This window comes from Engraulis encrasicolus, chromosome 12, assembly GCF_034702125.1.
Source record: "Engraulis encrasicolus isolate BLACKSEA-1 chromosome 12, IST_EnEncr_1.0, whole genome shotgun sequence".
Taxonomy (NCBI): domain Eukaryota; kingdom Metazoa; phylum Chordata; class Actinopteri; order Clupeiformes; family Engraulidae; genus Engraulis; species Engraulis encrasicolus.
In genome coordinates this window covers 6,942,896-6,965,395 of record NC_085868.1, presented here as the reverse complement: position 1 = coordinate 6,965,395, position 22,500 = coordinate 6,942,896, and the positions used below count along the sequence as shown (strand labels likewise).

The 22,500-nt window shown below is 47.2% G+C and overlaps 1 protein-coding gene across 5 annotated transcripts in view; it reads right to left on the bottom strand.

The window, feature by feature from the left end:
* The window catches only part of LOC134459247 (R3H domain-containing protein 1), an 88,418-nt gene that overhangs the window by 48,750 nt on the left and 17,168 nt on the right, over positions 1 to 22,500 (bottom strand). For 4 of the 5 annotated variants that reach the window (XM_063211550.1, XM_063211552.1, XM_063211554.1 and 1 more), the window contains exons 2-5: positions 18,444 to 18,682; positions 13,315 to 14,039; positions 7,124 to 7,165; positions 5,990 to 6,079 (exon numbers count right to left, since the gene is read on the bottom strand). In XM_063211550.1, the coding sequence (XP_063067620.1) occupies positions 5,990 to 6,079; positions 7,124 to 7,165; positions 13,315 to 13,950 (768 nt within the window). In that variant the 5' untranslated portion in view covers positions 13,951 to 14,039; positions 18,444 to 18,682. The remainder of the gene's footprint in view (positions 1 to 5,989; positions 6,080 to 7,123; positions 7,166 to 13,314; positions 14,040 to 18,443; positions 18,683 to 22,500) is intronic. The other variant, XM_063211553.1, reaches the window with a different exon arrangement.

Here is a 22,500-nt window from a genome sequence, read left to right as displayed (position 1 = left end):
CCTTTGTCTGCTCGCTAAAGGGGAGGGCAGGGTGAGGGGCATTGTGGGCGTATGGTTCTGGCATTTCTTAAGATAAAAAAAACAAAGGAAAGGAAGAAAAATGAAAATGCGAAGCAACATAAATTGAGTCTGCACCACCAGTTTCATTAACAAACCTTTTCACCTTTTCAATGGGCAAAAAATAGATAAATAAATAAATAAATAACAACACACAAAATGTGCCACTAGACTGGCAGTAACAAATGGGACTGGAAAATACAGACAGTACATCCTGCATTTTCTGTCTCATTCTTGTTCATAAATCTGCCTTTTTTGAGGTCAGTTTGGGCTATGCACAAATTATAGACACATTTCACCATTTATTTTTATTATGCTCATAATTCAACACCCAATTTCCAGGGGTATTTCTTCCCTACTTTGGTTGGTTTTGATCCATAAGAGCGCCATGCATGGCCTTAGTGTCTTGCACACACAATACCAGTCTGTGGGGCCACAGGCGGTCAGTGGCACAGCTCTGGGCACCTTGGAGTTAGCACTCCAATTTATTTTCATTATGTCATTATCTTATTCGTTAAATGTGCTATGCTACATGCCATTTTCATTATTTATTTTCATTGTGTTCATAATTAAATTACCATGGGTACGTCTTCTCTGCTTCACTTGGTTCTCATCCAAAAGGGCTACATTCATGGTATCACTGTCTCACACACACACACACACACACACACACACACACACACACACACACACACACACACACACACACACACACACACACACACACACACACACACACACACACACACACACACACACACACACACACACACACACACGATGCCACGCTGGAGAGGGCGGGTGGCCGGTGACACAGCTGTGGGCCTCTTGGAGAGAGTTGGCACCAGTGCCCAGTGGGCGATCGGACCCCCTCCAGACTGACTGAGAGCCTGACATCGGTGCCAGCTGGCAGGGTATGACCCACCCTCTCTCCAATCCCTCCACACCAACCCCTCTGGTATCAATAGCGTGTGTGTGTGAGCGAGAGAGCATGCAAGTTCAGAGGGGTAGGGATTGAATTTGGATCAGGACCGAATGGCCAGTCTGGAGCAGGGGCCAGCTGGTAGCAGGACTGGGGCGGAGAAGGGTCAGCTGAGCCAAAACACACACACACACGGCTGTGCCAGTGGCACAGGCTTGGCTTAACGACCACATGGACACACAGAACAGGGAGCTGTGTGTGTGTGTGTGTGTGTGTGTGTGTGTGTGTGTGTGTGTGTGTGTGTGTGTGTGTGTGTGTGTGTGTGTGTGTGCGTGTGCGTGTGCGTGCATGTGCGTGTTTCTGAGCGCCAGTGCATGTCAAGCGTGTGCTTACTCGCCGGGGGAGTGGGCAGACGCGACAGTGTTTACATTACCCTGGCCCCACGCCTTACTCCACACCTCCTTCTCTCTACCTCTACCCTTTGCGCTGTTCATCCATCCTGCCTAGCTTTCCCTCGCCGTCCCATCCTTCCTAAAATTGCTCTCATCTTCTCTTTCCCTTTACACATCTATCCGTATTCATCTATCCGTTATTTCTCCTTCCTGCCCATCCGTCTGTCTCTTCTGCCAGGGTTAAGATCAGAAGGCATTGTGGTAGTCTGTGTGGGAGTGTGTGTGTATGTGTGCATGTGTTTGCAAGTGTGCAGGGGGCATTCAAAAGCTACAGAACAACTCATAGGGGAGGGAAAAAGAAGCCAGACAGAAACATGAAGACCAAACCAATGAGAAAGGAGAAAAGCAAACAAACTTCCCTCATCTTAACAGACTGACTCTCTCTTTGTCCATCATGTGTGCGTGTGCGTGCACGCGTATGGGCAGCTCTCTTCTCTACAGACACTATAAATAGTGGGTCTCTCGTCTCTTCTCTCCTCGTCCCTCCTCTCCTCCTCCCTCCCCGACCTCTCCTCCTCCCCTCTCTCCTCTCCACATCCCCACTCTCCTCTCCTCTCTTCTCTTCTCCCCGTCCCCTCTCTCCTCTCCTCTCCTCTCCTCTCCTCTCCTCTCCCAGTCCTCTCCTCTCCCAGTCCTCTCCTCTCCCAGTCCTCTCCTCTCTTCTCCCCGTCCCCTCTCTCCTCTCCTCTCCTCTCCTTTCCTTTCTTCTGAGTTCTCTCGGGAGAGAGGAAATCTCATTCTCTGGTCCAAGGACATAAATCTGATTAAACATGTCTCCTGGCCTTCGCTCTCCTCTCCTCTCTCGGCCGTCAATGACATGCCGCAGCCCCGTTTCAGCAGGCAGAAGTGGCCCATTATCAGGACTGAGGGTGATGAAAGGAGAGAGGGAGGGAGAGGGGGAGAAAATAAGGGGGAAAGGGAGGGAGAGAGAGGGGGGAGAGAAAGAGAGTGGGGGGGGGGGGGATCAGAGAGAGGGGGCAGACAAAGAAGGTGTGTGGGCGAGAGAGAGAGAGAGAGAGAGAGAGAGAGAGAGAGAGAGAGAGAGAGAGAGAGAGAGACAGACAACGGGGAAGGAAGGAGAGACAGGTGGAGGAGCGAAAGAGATGGATCTTTTGATAAAATAGGAACGAGAGAGCAAGAGAAAGAGGGAGAAAGAAAAAAGAAAGGAAGGAAGGAAAAAAGGAAGTAAGGAATGGGGGAAGGAAAGAAAGCAGTGGCTGCTGCAGGTTCAGTCTAGTGTGACTACTGTTCCAGAACCCCCCAACCCCCCACCATGTAAGCCATTAAATTTGGAGGCTCAGGGTTATTTTTTTCCTCTCTTTCTGCCGCCGTCGACACAGACACTCGTCTTAATACAAGCCGCCATCGCCGCACGGCTGCCAGCCCAAGGCAAACTTCATAACGCGCTACAGAGCCTCGCCTCCCGTGCCGCGCAGCGCCGCGAGAGATGGGCCTTTCTGTAAAATGGGGGAGCCAATTATATCAATCCATACCTCCTCGCTGGCTGACAAGTGAAAATTGCATTTTTGGGCAGATGATGGATGTGTGCAATAGGGAGTTCGGGACACGTGGACTCAGTAGGGGGAGCGGAAACGCACACACACACGCGCACACACACTCTGATACAGTGTCTCTCTCTCCCTCACATACACACACAATAATACAGTCTCTCTCTCAAACACAAGCACGCACACGCACACGCACACAAGCGAACAGCTCCATTATAGAGTTTAATGCTGACACTGAGAAAAGTGTTTGAGAAGGCAGCAGCTGGGCCCAGGGGACCGCACCCCGCACCCCTGACATTAGTGAAATGAGCTGAGGCAAAGCATGATGGGTACCCACCAGGTGAAGCTGGGAGGATAGGGGGATGAAATGGAAGACGGGGGTGGTGGGGTAGTATGTGTGTGCATTTTTTTTACCTGGTGTTCTTGTAGCAGATCGGGTATGGGGGGAGGAGAGGTCAGGGTGGTGAAGGTGAATGAGTGTGGGCTGGGGAGTTGTTGGTGATTGAGTTTTTTTGGGGGGGTATGTGGGTGTTTTTTTGCCTGGTGCTCTCGTGGCAGTTCAGTTATTGGGGAAGGAGAGATGTGAGGTTTGGGGAGATGGTGGTGGAAGGGGTGGAGGATCTGGGGGAATAGTAAGTTATCATTTTATCTAACGCTCTTGTGGCAGTTCAGTTAAAGGGGGAGCAGAGTGGGGATGTTGGGAGTAGAGGGTGGGGGGCTGGGGTAATGAGATGGGGGATGTTTTTCAGGGTATCTGCACATTTTTCATCACCCAATTTAATGCTTTTTAATACCATTTTTAATGCCTCCAACAGTAAAATTAATACCACTACACGGGTGTGCTTGTGTGTGTGTTACATGGTATAATATTGCTATTGTTATTACATTGCTATAATGTAATGCAATACATACATTCACACTGCTCACTGTGTTATTTTATTCTCATTGCCTGCTCCCTAGTCACTTTCTGCACCAGATGTTTGTCATGACTTGTCAAAGAGGTTTCTGTATGATGTGGGAGTTGTCATGAAATCGGCCCCTTCCTTAGATAATTCATTATAATTCCAAATCAAGTAGCCAGCATCTGTGTAACTCCATGTGCTAAAATATTCTTTCAGTTGATCTGGCTGCTGCATAGGTGGGCCCAAACTCTAATACCCTAGTCATTTTTGTGCTTAATTTAACCATAGAGATGACAACAAAAGAGTGAGGTGGCGCGCACACACACTACCCATTAGTTTAAAATATCATTAACCAAAAACTCATCCAAAACTGAAACAATTTCAAAATTGAGTATATTTGAAAAGTTTGATGACATTTCATGAAATACCTTCAATATAAAAATTAAAAATGGACCAACAATTCATCTTTTATAATGGATAAATATTGGAGTGCAGTGCACCTTAGTCTAGGAGAGATAACACCTGTGGCGTCAAAAGGGTTAAAAAAGAACGACTGCTCAGCTCTGGACTGCTCCTCCTGTTTGTTCCCCCCTGCTCCATCATAGAGACAGTAGTAGGCGTTCTACTTTCAGTTTAGCAAGTCGTTCTTCAGAGTGGGAGCAAAGAAACAGCAGCAGTGGAACTTGATATGAATTCCACAAACATTTCCCTAACCGCGGACACGCGGCGACTGGAATAGCGATGCAAACACCACGCGGTTACCGATTTGGACATCCTCGCATATCCTCATTGCGACATTTAGCCTCGTAGAAAACACTCCGTTACTCGCCCGATTTATGTTACATTTAAAACGCATTTCCACCGCTTGCAACTTCACAACACTCGTGCTCACTTCGGATTGCATTAGCATCTGACAGCATCAAATAATACGCCACGAAGCTCGAGGACACTTTGAAGTAGCATCAGAGACGTTCTTAATGCAGAGACGGCCAACTCGACGTTCCTTCCTGTTTCACTTATGACGTTAGAACAGAGAATCTTTGGTAGCATATTGTATGAATGCATTCATCATGCATTCATGAAATTATATGCGTTAGCAAACACAAACCTAAACGAGAGGGCATGGCTAACATTAGGAGAGGGAGCATTATAGAGCACGAGCAGGCTAGATGACGAGATACAAAGTTTGAAAACAATGTCATTTTAAGACTTACGCTTTCGACGAGTAAACTGGCACCACAGATATAGCTTCCACGCTGCATATTGGTTGATGAAATTTAACAAGTTTCACTTTCAACTGTACTGCGGTCAGTCACACGCACTGTGGTGGATGGGATTTAGCCTACAGCCATCGCCATCATCCAGTAGGGGGATCCGAACGATAGGGTCTGCTACCCCGTTGGGCCTGTCACTATCGAGTGCATTGTTTACCCCAGGCATGACAGTCTCGAAACCTTGTTGCCGCCTTATAGTTATGAAACAATGTTTTTACGGAAGACTGTGCAGGCATCTATATTTTAATACATTGTGTCTGGGTGAAATTTAATGCCAGGCTTTTTCATATTTAATGCCACACCTCAAAAAATAGCTAAATGTAATGCTTTTCACGGCCTTAAATCACATGTTCTAAATTTAATGCTTTTTAATACTTTTTAATGCACCGCGGAGACCCTGTTTTTACCTGGTGTTCTCCAGGGGGAGGAGGAGCAGTGACGCCTCCAGGTGAATAGGAGACGAGCACTGACGTGTATGGACACCGTACGTTTAATTCAAAAGTGAAAACCGGAAAGCGCGAGTCTCCCATTCATCTCTATGGGAGACCAAAATTCTTGCCATTCTTTTCTTCAGAATATTCTAAAATTCTCTATTTTGGGCAATACCTGGTGCCAGCTCTCTTTTTTTACCTGGTCCTCTTTTAGCAGTTGAGATGAGGAGATGGGAATAATGATATTAGCAGTCCTTTAGATTATGGGAGGTGGGGTGGGGGGATGAGCGATGGTGGTGGATAGTGATGGGGTGGAGGGTATGGGTGTCCGCTCGGTTATGGGGGAGAGGAGAGGTTTGGGGGGTCATGGTAGCTAGGGCTGAAGGATGAGATGAAGGATGGTTGGGGTGTGAAGGATGGGTAGTAGGTGGTGTTTTTTTTACCTGGTGCTCTTGTGGCAGCTCGGTTATAGGGGGAGGAGAGGTCTCTTCGCAAACAGCCAGACTCCGAACTAGCTTTAGCTTTGCATTAGACTGCAGCCGTGAAGGAGGGAAGAGGTGGCAGAGGTGTTGGTGAAGGGGTGAAGAGAGGGAGAGAGAGAGAGGGAGGGAGAGAGGAAGGAATTAAGGATTGCAAAGGAGAAGAGGATAAGGAGTAAAAACACATTCACAAAGGGAAAAAGAGGAAACTCTAATAAGCAAGAACACAGCCACAAACCCTTGACACACCACCACAAAAAAAACAGACAAACATCTCCAGTCCAGAGCATAAAAATAAATAGATAAAACCAAAAGATACACCAAGACAAGCAGGTCAAACACATTGCAAAGCAGGTCAAATCACCAAAACAAAAGACCATTCCAAATGAACAAACGGGACAACAACAGTTTAGGAGATTTTCAAAGTAAAGGCCGTGTTAACATTCATTGGTCAGGTGTCAAATTCAAGTTCAAGCCAGAAACTAGACCTAGATTCTTTTAAGAGTCTTTTCTCTTGAAAATCTGAAAACCCCCACTCATGCTGAACATAATTATTTAAAAAGATTTATTACATTCTAATTAATCAGCCATCAGCACAAGACAAAACACGCACTAATGACTGAAATCAGACAGTCCACACGTCTAATTAGACAGCCACTCATTAGAAATAGACGTGTCCTGAGGGGAGACCAATTAATGGTATATAATTAGTACAACTCAAGCCAGAGTCTGCAACCATTTTTTTGGTACGGCTTCTCTAATGGTTACTATGATGAGTCAGCAAACCATCCACTAAATAATAGTTGCAAAATGAAAAGGCAACAATATAATTGGCAACGACTGAAGCCATTTTTTATTTTTATTTTAAATCAAGCCTCGTCTCACCTATGAGTATTGGCAATAGTCAGTCAATTCAACATTGCAAAGCATTCTGTGCCATGCCATCTGTACAATTCCAGCATTCCATACACATCACTTAACAAACGGACAAACAACTAACGCAAAAAAAAGTCACTTGACAGTGGCACATGCAAGACCAGGCATCATTATCGGCAGGCATTATAAACACACGCAGAGGACCATGCCATCCAAGCCTACCTTAGACCGACGCACAGGTGCATTGGCGCTTTGAGAGCTCGGCTGTGTTTGTGCGTGTTCACAGAGAAACAACATGAAGAAGGAGGGAAGAGGACAGACAACAAGGAGAAGGGACAGTCATTCACACAGAAGAATAAACAGGAGGAAAATACAGGGGGAAAATAAATGCAAGGATAGTGTCCAAACACATTAGGTTATATCAGATTAGATTCAAATATGTTTTGCTTAGAAAGAATCGTGACACGTTCTAAACTCAATATCCGGTCTGTGCTACAAACGACGGTGGCAATAGCAGCTGGCAATTTTTGGAAAGGTCGGTGGGTTCCTGTGCTTATTATTTCACTTAATTTCATTTCCAAGCCTTTCAGAAACAATTTAGCAAAACAGTTTGTCCTCAAACTGTAACTGCTCATTTAAAATTCATGACTGTCGTGCTCTGTCAAGAACAATATCCAACCAATAACGTCAGTGTGTGTGTGTGTGTGTGTGTGTGTGTGTCTGTGTGTGTCTGTGTGTGTCTGTGTGTGAGAGAGAGAGCGTGTCCATGAGTGTCCCTCCGCGCTTGTTGCAAAGGTAACAAACCTCCTCCTCACAGCAGACGTAACCCAAAGCAAACAAAAGCCCTGTTTTGACAATGTTGCTGACATTTCCCCAGGCCCTGGCCTGATCTGGCTTGGCCTGGCATGGTGCTGTGCTTTGACTGCCCCCGAGGAGACGCCTCTGAGGGGCTGGAGAGGAGAGGGCAGCAGCCAAAGGCAGCTTCGGGCAGAGCCAAGGCAAAACCATCTGATAGGGCCCCCCACCCAACAATCATACACAATGTAATGCGGACTCAAACCTGGGCCTCCCTTCTCCCTGGGCCTGGGATAACGGACCCCTTTAGTCCCCCTTGCCAGTCAGCTTCCCTGGCTGCAGCACTGTGTACAGCAGATGGCCTGAGCAGTGGGGGGAGGCTGACCCCCAGGCCAAACCTGGCCAAGGGAGCCCTGGCCTGGACAGGACCGGAGAGGAGAGGACCAAGCCAAGGCAAACACACGCTGTAGCAGAGGGCAACAGGACGGGACTGGTGCTGTTAGCACTGGGGCTGGAGGATGGGAGTGTGTGTGTGTGTGTGTGTGTGTGTGTGTGTGTGTGTGTGTGTGTGACCAAGCCAAGTCAAGCCAAACACGCCCCGTGGCAGAAGGCAACAAGACAGGACTGCTGGTGTTAGATCTGTGTGTGTGTGTGTGTGTGTGTGTGTGTGTGTGTGTGTGTGTGTGTGTGTGTGTGTGTGTGTGTGTGTGTGTGTGTGTGTGTGTGTGTGTGTGTGTGTGTGTGTGTGTGTGTGTGTGTGTTTGAATGATATTGTGAAATGTGTGGTCATGGGGCAGAAAGGTCTGTAAAGTACGGCTGCACAGCAGACGGATTATTCAGTTGGTGTGTTTGGGATATAACTGGAGCTTTTTACTCTGCTGCAGCCATTTGTTTGGAGACGCTTTTGAGGCTGATGCGGTCTGAGAGCGTCTAGTGGTGTACACCTAAATTATTAACTACATTTATATATGACTCAAGAGCCACTTGGCCGGAGATGGTGTTGTTGTGTGTGTGTGTGTGTGTGTGTGTGTGTGTGTGTGTGTGTGTGTGTGTGTGTGTGTGTGTGTGTGTGTGTGTGTGTGTGTATGTGTGGAGTGGAATGTGGCACAGACAGACCCCTAAGAGAGGCCATGGGCAGAGAAAGAGAGTTGGATGCAAGCCAACGAATGCAACTGAACTTCCCAACATGCGAAAAAGCTAGAGAGAGAGAACACGGGAAGAGTAGCATGTAAAATATCTTTAGTACGGCATCAGCCAAAACATGGTGAGTACCACGAGGCTGTTCGAATACAAAAAAGGCTCAAGGCTGAAAAATCACGAACTGGTTTTTGCCGAATACATTTTGAGGTCGGAGCCTGGCACACCGCGGGGCTAAAAGCTATTGCAATACTGACTAAAAGGCAATCCGTTTTTGAAATGGTAGCAGCTAAGTGGTTGAATATGAGCTCTGGGGTCATGCCGAGGTTAATGTATGGAGTACTTCTCTCACACTGCTCTTAGGGCTGACGTACGATAAGACGTATCGCCAGGGGCTACAGGCTGCGAAACTGGAGGCTGCAAAACATTGGAGCTGGAGCTCTGTAAGGTGGGTGAGACTGTAATACTACAATGATAATAAACTGATGTACGGTAACCACGGTAAGAATATGGTCTAGTTTCCTACAGGGCATTGGGACTGGGTTTGAGAAACGTTTGATAATATAAGGCAGTGTTTCCCAACCTTTTTTGTCTTGTGTACCCCCTAAGCATTTTCGTTTTGCCATGAGTACCCCCTAAGTCAAGTTTTATATCACTTTCTCTATCCCAATGTAACTAAGCTCCATGTATTTGTTAAAATTATATTTTTCCAAGTACCCCCTGCAATGTGCTCGCGTACCCCTAGTGGTACACGTACCCCTGGTTGGGAAACACTGATATAAGGCATAGAAACTTGGTGTAGGTTTTATGAAAAGAATAAGTCTACTCTACTCTACTCTAAGTAATGCAAGGGGCTAGAGGCTACGGAAATGGAGGCAGAAAAAAAATAAAAAACATCGGAGCCCACGTAATACTATGGGTCACTCAGACTGGTATAACTTTGCTTTTTCCATCTGTGATATTGGTTTTATTGTCCAGTTCCATGTTGTAGATTTAAATGTATGAGGCGTCACATTTTTCCCATGCTGATTTCAAGGCAACAGAACGTGACGAGATGCATTGTTTCGTGTAATAGCAGTATTGGTGCCTGGTTTCGGAAAGCATTTGACGAGTACGAGTGTGAGTATGAGCAAGTATCAGGGTCGATCCCAATACCAGTATCTGTATTGGTGCATCCCTCAGTCTAAATACTGAAGCTCTGTTGCCGTACTATTAAAGGCTAGTTCAGTAAGAGACTAGAGTATGATGCTGGGCTTCTGTCAGGTAGAAGCAGTACGTGAGGATAATGGAGGACATATGGGCGGAGAGCTGCTCAAGCCAGAGGACTGGAGGAGTCCGGGCCGTGTCTGGGCCGCATGCCACCCGCAGGCAGAGCGGCAGGGCGGGAACAGCCTGTGGCCACTGAGCTTCACGCTCCGCCGACTGGCAGCACAGACGGGCACGGGCAGGGGGGCCTGGCACGCACACACAGGCACAGTGCATAGTAGCCAACACACATACACACACACACAGACCATGCAGCTATCACACACTCACATGAGCGCACACAAACCTTTCAGATTCTAACACACACACACACACCTATCAGATTCAATCACACACAGTCAAATGAATACCGTTCTTGCTAATAAATGTCAGGTATGCACAGGCCAGGCAGACAGGGCAGCCTGGCACAGCACAAAGCAGGTATCTCAAATGGAGGACACACACACACACACACACACACACACACACACACACACACACACACACACACACACACACACACACACACACACACACACACACACACACACACACACACACACACACACACACACACACACACACACACACACACACACACAGATTCAATCCCACACACTCAGACAACTTAACATTTTTATCCACGGATGTCGTGTTTGCAGAGAGAAGCATATTTTTAAGTGGTCAAAAGACACACAAACAACTGGGCGCACACACACACACAAACAAGCGTACACACAAGCGTACACACACAAGCGTACGCACACACACAAGCGCGCACACACAAGCGCACGCACAGACAAGCGCACGCGCACACACACACACACACACACAATGAGGCTTTGCAGGGCACTTGGGGCTGGCCGGGGCTGATAACAATAAAAATCTGAAGCGGCAGCACATTCGCTCCACGGTCCACAGGTGACAGTGAGGAATAACACACACTGGTAACAAGGTCTGGGGCCACACTAACAGGGTGTGTGTGTGTGTGTGTGTGTCTGCTTTTTAATGTCTTTTTTAGACTGTGTGAGGGTGTGTCTGGGTGAAGGGATAGTATTTTTTTTATTTATTCATTATTTATTTATTTATGTGTATTTTGGACTGTGTGTGGATGTGTACCTCGCTGCATGTTGTGAGATTGCGCATTTGTGTGTGTGTGTGTGTGTGTGTGTGTGTGTGTGTGTGTGTGTGTGTGTGTGTGTGTGTGTACTGGTGAGCAGCTAATTGGGCAGCAGTGAGAGGTGAGAGAAGTCGATGAAGCGAGAACAGGAGGGGAGAGAGAGAGAGAGAGAGAGAGAGAGAGAGAGAGAGAGAGAGAGAGAGAGAGAGAGAGAGAGAGAGAGAGAGAGAGAGAGAGAGAGAGAGGAGATAAAGAAGTGCTGCACTCAGCACTACTGGGCTTCAGCTACACACTCACCTGGCACACACACACACACACACTGAGGCAGACAGACAGACAGACACAACCTGACATGCACATACAAACACATACACACATATTTGCATTTGAACATGGGCACAAACGCCTTGGCGAACACACACACACACACACACACACACACACACACACACACACACACACACACACACACACACACACACACACACACACACACACACACACACACACACACACACACACACACACACACACACACACACACACACACACACGGCAAAGGGGGATGCAGGATGAAGGGCAGACAGCCTGAAGAGGTAAGGGAGGGAGGGGGGATAGAGAGAGGCAGGTGTGGCATGAAGGAAAAAAAACAAAGAAAGGAGAGAGAAGATGGCAGGAAAGAAGGAAGGAAAGAGGGAAGGAAGGAAGAAAAGATGACAGGCAGGGGAGAGGCAGAGGGTCAGAGCGACAAATGATTGGGGGCTGAACAGAGAAGAAATGGGCAGAGCGAGAGAGAGAGAGCGAGATAGAGAGAGACGTATAAAAGGAGAGAAAGCATGAGGACAAAAAAGAAGAGGGAGAGGAGACGGAGGGAGAAAGGAAAAGATGGAAAGGGGGATGGAGAGAGAAAAAGAGAAAGGGATGGAAAGGCAGCAAAAGAAGAGAGGAGCAGATGGCTGCAAAGTCACTCACCAGTAGCACCCGTGCACACGCACAACACACACACACACACACGCACGCACGCACGCACGCACGCACGCACGCACGCACGCACGCCTTTGTGCCATCCCCTCCCACCTATGCGTGCCCTGTTCTGGTTGTCAGGGTGACACAGAGGAAGTTTGCAGATAAGGTCAGGCCCGATTCAGATGCCAAACACTCCTCATCACACAGACACACGTGCAAGCACAGGCACATGCACAGGCACACACACAGGCACACGTGCACACACACACACACACACACACGCACACACAAGGACAAGAAGGTAGATAAGAAAAGGGAGTATTAGATAGAGAGGGAGGAGGAGAAGAAACAAGAGCACTGGGAAGAGGACAAGAAAAAAAAGTAATAAAAGGGGGACAAGGAGAAAGAGGAATAGAAGGTGCTAGTGCTCCGGAGGTCCTTCAGAGAAGCCCCGATAACGATACACAGGTGCATCCCTGAGTTTTGGTGTGAACAAAGATATTCTGGTAAACGTAGGAAAGAAAAATATTCAAAATCAGAATACCTGTGTATGTATAAATGACGCCGGCATCATATGTATGACATAACCGTGTCATAACCGTGTCAAAACAGTGTCCTGACAGTCGTGGACGAATCATAAACATTATGTAAATGTCATACAGGTTTCATGGTCATGAAAAGTTGACATTGTAAGGTTTGTCTTTACCATAACCGAATGTCACTTGACTTTTGTCCAATTGGGGCCCCCCTGGCAAGTGGGGGCCCGCAGGCTTCAGCCATATCTAGCCTATGTGTTAATCAGGCCCTAAATCCATCCATCCATCCATCCATCCATATATCCTCCCCCTACACCCCAGGGAACCCCCCACCCCCGGCGGCCATTATCCCTCTTTGCCCCATCTATCTTATCTTTTCCTTCTTGCTTCTATTTTTACATTACATTTCATGGTCATTACATACTGTATGTAAGACTAATGAAAGGCTGTTAGTGTTTTCTCTCGTCTTTCATAGGTTAACTCTTATCAATGATTTTGGCTAGCACTATTCTGATCAGAAGATCAATACATTTTCGTGATTTTTTTGGTGTTTTTTTAATTACATTTTGTAATCTAATTTTTTTCATTTTATTAAATGGGCGTGCCCTCCTCACCTGCACCTCGGCGGTCGCCGTCTTGTCGTCATGGCAGCACGGGTCTGACTGGTCGGCGGACTCGGCGATGCTGGCTGCCCGGCTCCGGGGCTGGCTCTGGCTGACCGGATACACAGGGGGCTGGCTCTGGACCAGGACCTGCGACTGAGACTGGCCCACCTGGGTCTGCACAGAGCAGGAGGGCTGCGTCTGGACCTGGGTGGTAACGGTGGACGTCTGGACCGGCACCTGGACCTGGTTCTGAACGGGCGTTGGGGTGTTGGACTGCGTTTCGGCGGCGGGGTAGGCGATGACGGGCCCGTCTTCCGTCGTGGCGGAGGCGGCGACTCCAGAGTCATTGATGGCATTGACAGCATTGTTGGTTGCCGTGGTTAGCGTTGCCGAGGCGATAGCATGGGCGGGGGCAGGAGCGATGGCGTTGATGGGGCTACTGCTGGTGCTGTTGCCATTGGTGGGGGTGTTGGGCGTAGGCGTTGAGTCACCAGCGCTGGTGGCGTCACTCTCTGCGGCGGCGGCGGGAATTGCGATGGGGGCGGTGGCAGAGGGCGGCTCGGTGGAGGGGACCTTGGTCAGTGTCCCCGTGGTGACGGGCCGCTCTTGGGCAGCAGCAGCGACGGCCTCGGACATCATCCTCATCAGAGGACAGCACAGGGCCGCAGGGGAGGGTCGCCGCGACTACGACAGCCGCGCTACGGCCGCTGCAGCGCCTACCACACGCACGGGACCTGAGAAGACACAAAAGAAGGACAGTGGTGCTCAAACTGTGGTACGTGTACCACTGGTGGTACTTGAGACATCTCTGGTGGTACTTGGAAGAATATTTTTTGTGTGTGTTGATTTGAAGGCTGATGAAGTTGTTGCAGTTGAAAATGTCTCTTTGGTTTCACATTTTGTAATATTGAATTGTATGAATCTGAAAATATAGCGCAGAATATTATACTAGGCAAGCAAGAAATTTAAAAACAAACTTGCATTGAATGTGACCGTAGCTGTTTATGCCATTATGCACCTCTCCTGTATTGACTGGCAAAATTGAATATGGAAGGTATCTACTGCGATATTCTATTGGTTGTCAAGGTGGTACTCGGGGAGGTCAATACTTTCTCAGGTGGTACTTCACACAAAAAGTTTGAGAACCACTGACTCAGGACATATTGACTCAAAAAGGTGTAACAAACAATTTTACGAGGATTTAAACCAAAAATAGGCATGTGCATAAATATGGGCACCCCGAATAAGGTACACCATTAATATGAAGTAGAGCTCTGTACATACAACCAGGTGCACAGGGGGCCAGAACGGCACCTAAACAGGCATTAATATACGGTGCACATACAAGCACACTCACATGCACAAATAAACATGTACATGAACACAACGCACATACAAGTAGAAGACCCATACAAGAAATGATACACACACAGCCAGTGCTTATCCATACTAAACATATACAGGCATGCACGCACGCACGCACACGCACGCACACAACACAAGGGGCATACACACACACGCACACGAGCATAGGAAACCTTGTTAAGGGCAGAAAGCGGTTTGAAATCATAAATCAATACAGACATAAAAGCTGTAGTCGTCTTTTAAGCCTGCTCTATAGGAGGCATGGCTGGTGTGTGTGTACACTGGTAAAAGTCAGTCTATGCTCAGCACGCCTGTGGAATAGAAGGCTAAATTGAAAGGCCCAGTACTGTGCAAGAAAGACACACACACACACACACACACACACACACACGCACGCACGCACGCGCGCGCGCGCACACACACGCACGAACGCGCGCACACACACACACACACACACACACACACACACACACACAAACACACACACACAGGGAATAAGTGTCAGAACTCTGAATGGGATTGTGTGTGCGTAGGTGCGTGTGTGCGCATCAGAGCAAAGACTATAAAAGCCGTAGCACGATGTGCTGAGGCGGCACTGGATCATTAGTAGATCATTAGAGTTTTGAGACACGTGTGTGTGTGCGTGTGTATCATGGTGTCTTGGCCAGGGGTCTAGAGGCACATCTGGGCCGTTGGGGTGTCATCATCTAACAGGACGCGTTAATTAGGTCCGGGAAACACACCGCCCATTAGCTGTGTGCGTGTGACCAAAGTCATTGTGCGTTGATATTCTCCCATCAGAGAGAGAGAGGGGGGATGGCAGAGGTGAATTCTGTCATTATGCCCATGTTGTCTAGGGAAATGCATCAAAAACAGGCGCAGTAAACCTTGAAAGCCTAGTCACTTCCTACCTGTGAGTTGTGACCTTGTGTCTTAAAAAAGATGCACTGAGTAATTTCTTTGCAGTTTCTTTCCAGAATCCATGCTGCCCATACAGAAAGGTGACCTTTTTCAAAAATACTGACTTAACACCAGAGTATTCATTCATCATGACTGGGAAAATTGCTCTGTTCCTATATGAAATGGTGGATCTTCTCCATGTCCACCATTTTGAATGTTCAGAAATAGACATTTGTAGCAGCAAACCTTACTGTACATTGGTCACACTAGTCAATATTAGTTTATTATTCAACAAATATCCATTAAAAAGTTATTAGCAGTGGCAGCACTGCTTCAATGAGCAGCACAGTTGCAATACCTACTCTGGCCACCATCCTACACAGTGCAGCTTTAAAATGTGTGAACTGGAGTGAGTGACAAGGAAACGCTACACCTGGTTCTAATGCATCCATCTCAGAGCTACAGAGTGCCTTGTGGTAATCTCATGGAATAAAAATGTAAGCGTGTGTATGCCTGTACATGCTTGCATCTTGCATCTTCCAAAGCCCTACAAAAAGGCATACAAATCCCATTGATATTCATTTCATACCTGCTGATATATCAGTACACTGCTTGTGCAATCATTTAACCAAGTCTGTCACCCCCACTTTCTGCACTATCCCACTGGTGTCGGAGGCTTTGCCTGTGGGAAGCGAACACTTGCGAACAAGTGAACACCTGGCTCTGATGCACCTGTGTCCACCCGAGAGACAAGGTGCTGACTAGCGATGCAAATTATCGATAAAATCATTGTTAGTTGATTGATCTCATCAATCAACTTACGATTGATTGATAAGCAGCATTCCCCCTCCCAAATCTCACTGTTTGCCCACAAAAAACTATTACATCAAAAAATTGAAACTAAGAATGAGATAAAATGCTACATTTAAATTCTTTTCTAGTTATATTCTTTACTCCTAAGGTGATTGACATGTTCCCACTGTTCACAGTCGCTCACGCACTTAGTCATGTCCATTTTACCTGGGTCTCTCGCCAGTTGGTGATTAATTGCAATGTTTTTTAGTTTATTTTTCCAAATTGATTTAAGTGTTGATCGGCTTAAGTTGATTAATTGTTGACATCCCTAGTGCTGACTGCACTGCACATTTTCACCCATGATTTTCCATGACTATTCCAAAAAAGAAATTATTTAATCTAGCACCAACAAAAACTGATTTGAACACTGAACCACTCCGCGCGATGTGCAGAGGTAGAGTAGGCCAACACTGACTGAAACTTGTTTCAGCACCAAATAAGACGGTACATGGCAATTATTTTATTACCGCACCGTCACATCGATTTCATGCAGATAGTTGTTAAAACATTAGATACAATGTCCTATTTTTTTTCAAAACCTCTGAACAAATCATCTTTTTCAATCACTTTTCCAGGGCCTGAAATTGAATTTTAAAATTCCAGAACTTTTCCAGGTTTTTCCATGACAGTAGGAACCCTGTACAGCACACTACAGTACACTACACTACATACTAAACCTGCGTCTCAGCCCGACATGCCTGCTCTGTTCTGCCATTACAAGAAGCCTCCCCTACCATCCCATCTGTGCTAGCCTTCATTAGCCAACCAGACACGTCTGCAGACAGGCAGGCAGGCAAACCAGGTGTGTGTGTGTGTTTGTGAGTTTCATGAGCATAAACATCTTTGAGATTCTGAGAGTGTGTGAAAATGAATCCACACAAGCTGCTTTGAAAAGTTATTTGTGTGTGTGTGTGTGTTTAGATCCTGTGTAAACGTGTGTGTGTGTGTGTGTGTGTGTGTATTCTCTGCTGTATGTCCTTGATTGAGCGTGCGTGTGTGTTTATATGTGGGTGTGTGTATAGATGAACGTCCATATGGGAGTGGATGACTTTCCGACTGCAGATTCTGCTTCTTGTGTATGCATGCATCTACGGTACGTGTGTGCATGCCACCCCAGATTCATGTGTACCGGTGTGTGCACCGTCAAACAAGCATGTTTGATGTGTGTGTGTGTGTGTGTGTGTGTGTGTGTGTGTGTGTGTGTGTGTGTGTGTGTGTGTGTGTGTGTGTGTGTGTGTGTGTGTGTGTGTGTGTGTGCATACATTAGTGCATATCCAACAGTGACTGCACGCATACATTCCAAGTGAACGCGTGGGTGTAAGCTGGCATGTACAAGCGTGCATGTGTAAGTGAGCTTTTGAATTTGCATGACAATGGGTGTGCGGTAGCACCTTCATGTGTCTGTGTGTAGAAATGCATCTCTGCAAAGAACAACAATGACACGTTATGACAGAGTGTGTGTGCGATTAAGTCTGTGTTGACGGGTGCATTCATGTGTGCATGCTGCTGTGAGCGTACGAGTCATAACTGTCAATGTATAAGTACAGTGAGATGCTGTGGCAGTGGGAGTCTGTGGGTATGCGCTACAATGTGTGTGTGTGTGTGTGTGTGTGTGCGCATCTTCACAAGTACAGAGATATGTTTGTGTGTATAAGTGTGTGCGTTTTAATATGCTGGAGTGTGTCTGTGTGTGTGTGTGTGTGTGCATGTGTGTCTTACCTGCCGTGGTCCTGCTGGTGGTGTTGTACTAAGTGTGTGTGGCGGTAAGCTGCCGTAGTGTGTGTAATGCAGAGTGCAGTGCATGGGGTGTGTGTGTGTGTGTGTGTGTGTGTGTGTGTGTGTGTGTGTGTGTGTGTGTGTGTGTGATTTCTCCTACCTGGTACGGTCTCTCCTACTGGTGTTCTTGGACAGAATGTGTGTGATGGTAAGCTGCGAGTGGTAGTGTTGTGGTGCTGCACGGGCACTGGAGGGTGTGTGTGTGTGTGTGTGTGTGTGTGTGTGTGTGTGATTTCTCCTACCTGGTAGGGTCTCTCCTGCTGGTGGTGGTGTTGTGGTGCTGCGCGGGCGCTGGAGGGTGTGTGTGGCGGTGGGGAGTGTGTAGCGGAGGTGGCGGTGGTGGTGGAGGTGGTGCTGAGGAGGCTACCGCGAGACGCCGGGGGAGAGAGTCCCATGTCCCTGTCACCACAGGCAGCTGCTGCAGGAGGGCCCACGCACACCAGCTCTGCCCACACGCACACACCTCATGCCCCTCTGACACCTGCAGCACAGGAGGAAGGGAGAGGGAGAGGGAGAGAGAGAGAGAGAGAGAGAGAGAGAGAGAGAGAGAGAGAGAGAGAGAGAGAGAGAGGGAGAGAGAGACAGAGAGAGAGAGAGAGAAGAGAGAGAGAGAGAGAGAGAGAGAGAGAGAGAGAGAGAGAGAGAGAGAAAGAAAGAAAGAAAGAAAGAAAGAAAGAAAGAAAGAAAGAAAGAAAGAAAGAAAGAAAGAAAGAAAGAAAGAAAGAAAGAAAGAAAGAAAGAAAGAAAGGAGTGAAGGAGGGATAGAGACAGGGAAAGGTGAAGAGAAAAAAAGAGGGAGAGGTAGACAGCAAGACATGAGGAGGGGGCAGAGGGAAGGTGGAGAAGAGAGACGGAGACAAGCACAGGAGCCATAGGTCAGTTTGATGAACCAAGACAAGGGCAAAGAGGTGGTGTGTGTGTGTGTGTGTGTGTGTGTGTGTGTGTGTGTGTGTGTGTGTGTGTGTGTGTGTGTGTGTGTGTGTGTGTGTGTGTGTGTGTGTGTGTGTGTGTGTGTCGAGGAGGGAATTCAAAATCAGGTGGGGTTGGGTTAGCTCATTGAAAAAAGAAAAACATACACACACACAAACAAACAAACAGGGTTGAGTGACATCGACACGTTTTTCCCCCTTGAACACAAAAACATAAAAAAATATTCCAGAGGCATCGTCTTTTCCAAGACTTACACTTTCTCCCAACGTACCATCAAACAACGCTTTGTGACAGGAGTCAAAATCACCATCAACATATCAAGGCCAAAAGACTTGTGAGAAACAACAACAAAGAGTACAGCATGAATGTAACTGACTTCAGCAAAAACACATGACTCAAAATCAGGATCACAGCGAGACTTTTCCCATTTTGTTGGCTCATCACAGAACATTAAGATAATTCAGGCTTTTATAAGCTTGCTTTTATGAATTGCTTTCCTTACAACAAAAACGATTGGTTTAACTGAAAAACACTGTCCGTAAAAGGTAGATTTTTCTTTAGGGACCGATTTTAGCAGACACAAGACTGTAGGACTTCATTGCAAAAATTTGAATAGTTTGCTGAATACATTCCACATAGTGTGTGAAACAAGTATCATATGCAATCTACTGTATGCATGGATGTAGGCCTATGTGGTGTCTGGGTATCGATTAGTGTATCAGAAGCAGAAAGATGGAAGAAGAGAGCCAAGTGATCAATCAGAGCATTGATCTGCAGCTCAGATGCTTCAGGCTGCGGTGCTGGAAGACAGCCGACCACCATGTCTCATAGGGGACCAGGATTTGGCTGGGGATATCCTTGCTGCAGGATACGCGTACACGGGCACATTTTGTGCACGGATGCATTGCCACGTGAATTTTATGTCAAATTTTGTGCACGGAAGCACACCTCAAACAAGGTGCGGCATGCAGGCGTGCACGCACAGCGCAATATTGACACAAAACCGCAAGGGGCGATCTTCCGACCTTGTTGGGTTGAGAGATGTTGAGTTTGCGGTACAGTGAAATAATGTTGGAAAACAAAATGAGAGCCCTGTTGGCTAGCTAGCCCCTTATGATACTTCCAGTATTGTGCAAAGTGATCCAGTTGTCCTGAAGCAAGTATGTGCACTCATTGTATTATGTTCATGTGGCTATTGTGTCAAACACGAAAATTACATTTCAAACTGTCTGAGTCATCACACATTTTTTTTCTCTCTCTCTCTCTCTCTCTCCGACTGTGTGTGAATGAAAAACCTAAAATCATAACAACCAATGTGTCCTTGTTAAAATTATAGTCATTAGTTATCTTTTGTTTGAGACACAGTCATCCATGTCAGGTAAAGGGCAAAAATCTGTCAAAAGGGCTATGGGCAGCCTTACCAGAACTAGCAGACTAGAACAGTTGGAGGCATTAAAAAAAACAAAAAAAAAAACGTTGAAATAGGCAAGGTCAGTGGTGAACAGAGCCAAGAAAATACCTCCCAGCTCTTCAAACCCACATCCAAACTCTTTCTTCCGGTCTTTCTATCAGTCCTTCCTTCCATCTTTCCCTTTATTCTTTCAATCCATCAATTGCTCTCTCCATTTAGAGCTGTGAGCAGCAGCAGCAGCAGCAGCAGGGCTGGTATGAGGGGAGGATTTGGCTCCAGGCCCCGACTCACACAGACCAGACGCTCGGGGCCTAGCTTATACCGCCAAAATACCCCATGATCTCCACTTCCAAATCCATACTCGTTTCCCTTACCCTCCCTCCTTCCACCACCCTCTCCTTGCATCAATCCATTGTTCACACCATTCAGAGTTGTTGACCGTGGGCAAAAAAAAAAGAATCAGAATATACAGAACATACGCTACCTGATGTTCCATGGTCACAATTGGTTTTATGTTTATTAGGTTTAGAAAATAATTTTCAGCATTTTTAGAAGAAAGCACTTCTCCCCATCCCTCCCGAATCCACACTACTTCCTCCAGCCTGTCTTTCCCTCTCCTCCTCTCCCTTATCCTCATCTCCATCTCCTCGTTCCACTCCCCTGACACTACCACTCCACCCCCAATCAATCAAAAGTCCCTTTCTTTCCTTCTCTTCCCCTCCATGTCTCATTACATCCCTCTCTTCTCCTCAATCCATTTCTTACTTGCATGAGATTTTTCCGGTTTTCAATGTGCTGATCTCTCATCTCCCACCACCTCCCTCCAGATGCCCCATCTCTCCCCCTTGCCAATGATTTTATTCATCCAAATCCCTCGACATCTCTTCTTCCTTCTTTCCTTTCCTCTCCTCGGCTCTGGAGAATCTCCCTCTACCCATCGCCTATTGTGGGCCTATCCATCTTTCCCACTTTCCACCCCTCTCCTCTTCTTCCAGCTCATCTCAAACCTCCAGATGCCCATCTCTCCCTCTCTCCTGCCAAGGGGTTTTCTTCATCCAAATCCCTCTACGTCTCTCCTTCCATCCTTCTCTCTTACTCCATCAATCGCTTCTTGTGGGCCTACCTATTTATTCCTTCCTCTTTCCACCTCTCCTGTTCCTCCGCACAGCTCTACCAATTCCAGATCCCCGTCCACTACACCTCTCTGCTGCCCAGACACTGATCCCGCCTTAATTCCTTCCTTACCTCGCCGTCCCTTCATATCTTGTGGGAATGCGGCCACCTATACAACAGACGTTCAGTAGGTCCCCTGAAGATATAACTTAATAATTGGATTGCAAATGTAATTTCTAAATTGCTTTACAAAATATGTCTCATTTCATGTGAAACTGCATGGCGTTAAAATCATATCGGTGGGGCCCGATAAGATGGCCTCAGGGGCCGTAAACGGGCCCCGGGGGCCGTAGGTTCCCAACCCATGATCTAAATCCACCTCCTTCCCTTTTCTGTATCCCTAATTCCCCCTCTTCTGTTTTTCATCTAACTTACCTCTCACTACCAGATCTTCCCCGCTCCACTCCGCTCCGCTACCTGGTCAATGATCCTCCCATCCAAATCCCTCTACTTCCTTCCTCCCTCTAGTTTCTCTCTCCCTTCTCTCTTCTCTATCCATCTCAACTCTGCCCTCTCTGTCTGGGCAACGGGCCCAGCACCTCACACTGATCTGGCGCGCGCACACACGCACACACGCACACACACACACAGATTTGGCACACGTGCGCCCAGCTGGACTCTGGCCGGCCTGCCAACACACACACACACACAAAGTATGCGCCAAATTGAGACGATGGCGGGAAAAAAAAACTTAAAGAAGAAAAAGGAAGAAAAAAAAAGGTCAAGTGGATTGCACCCTTTTCTGCCTCTAATCCGCACTACAATGACTTCCACTATGGGCACTT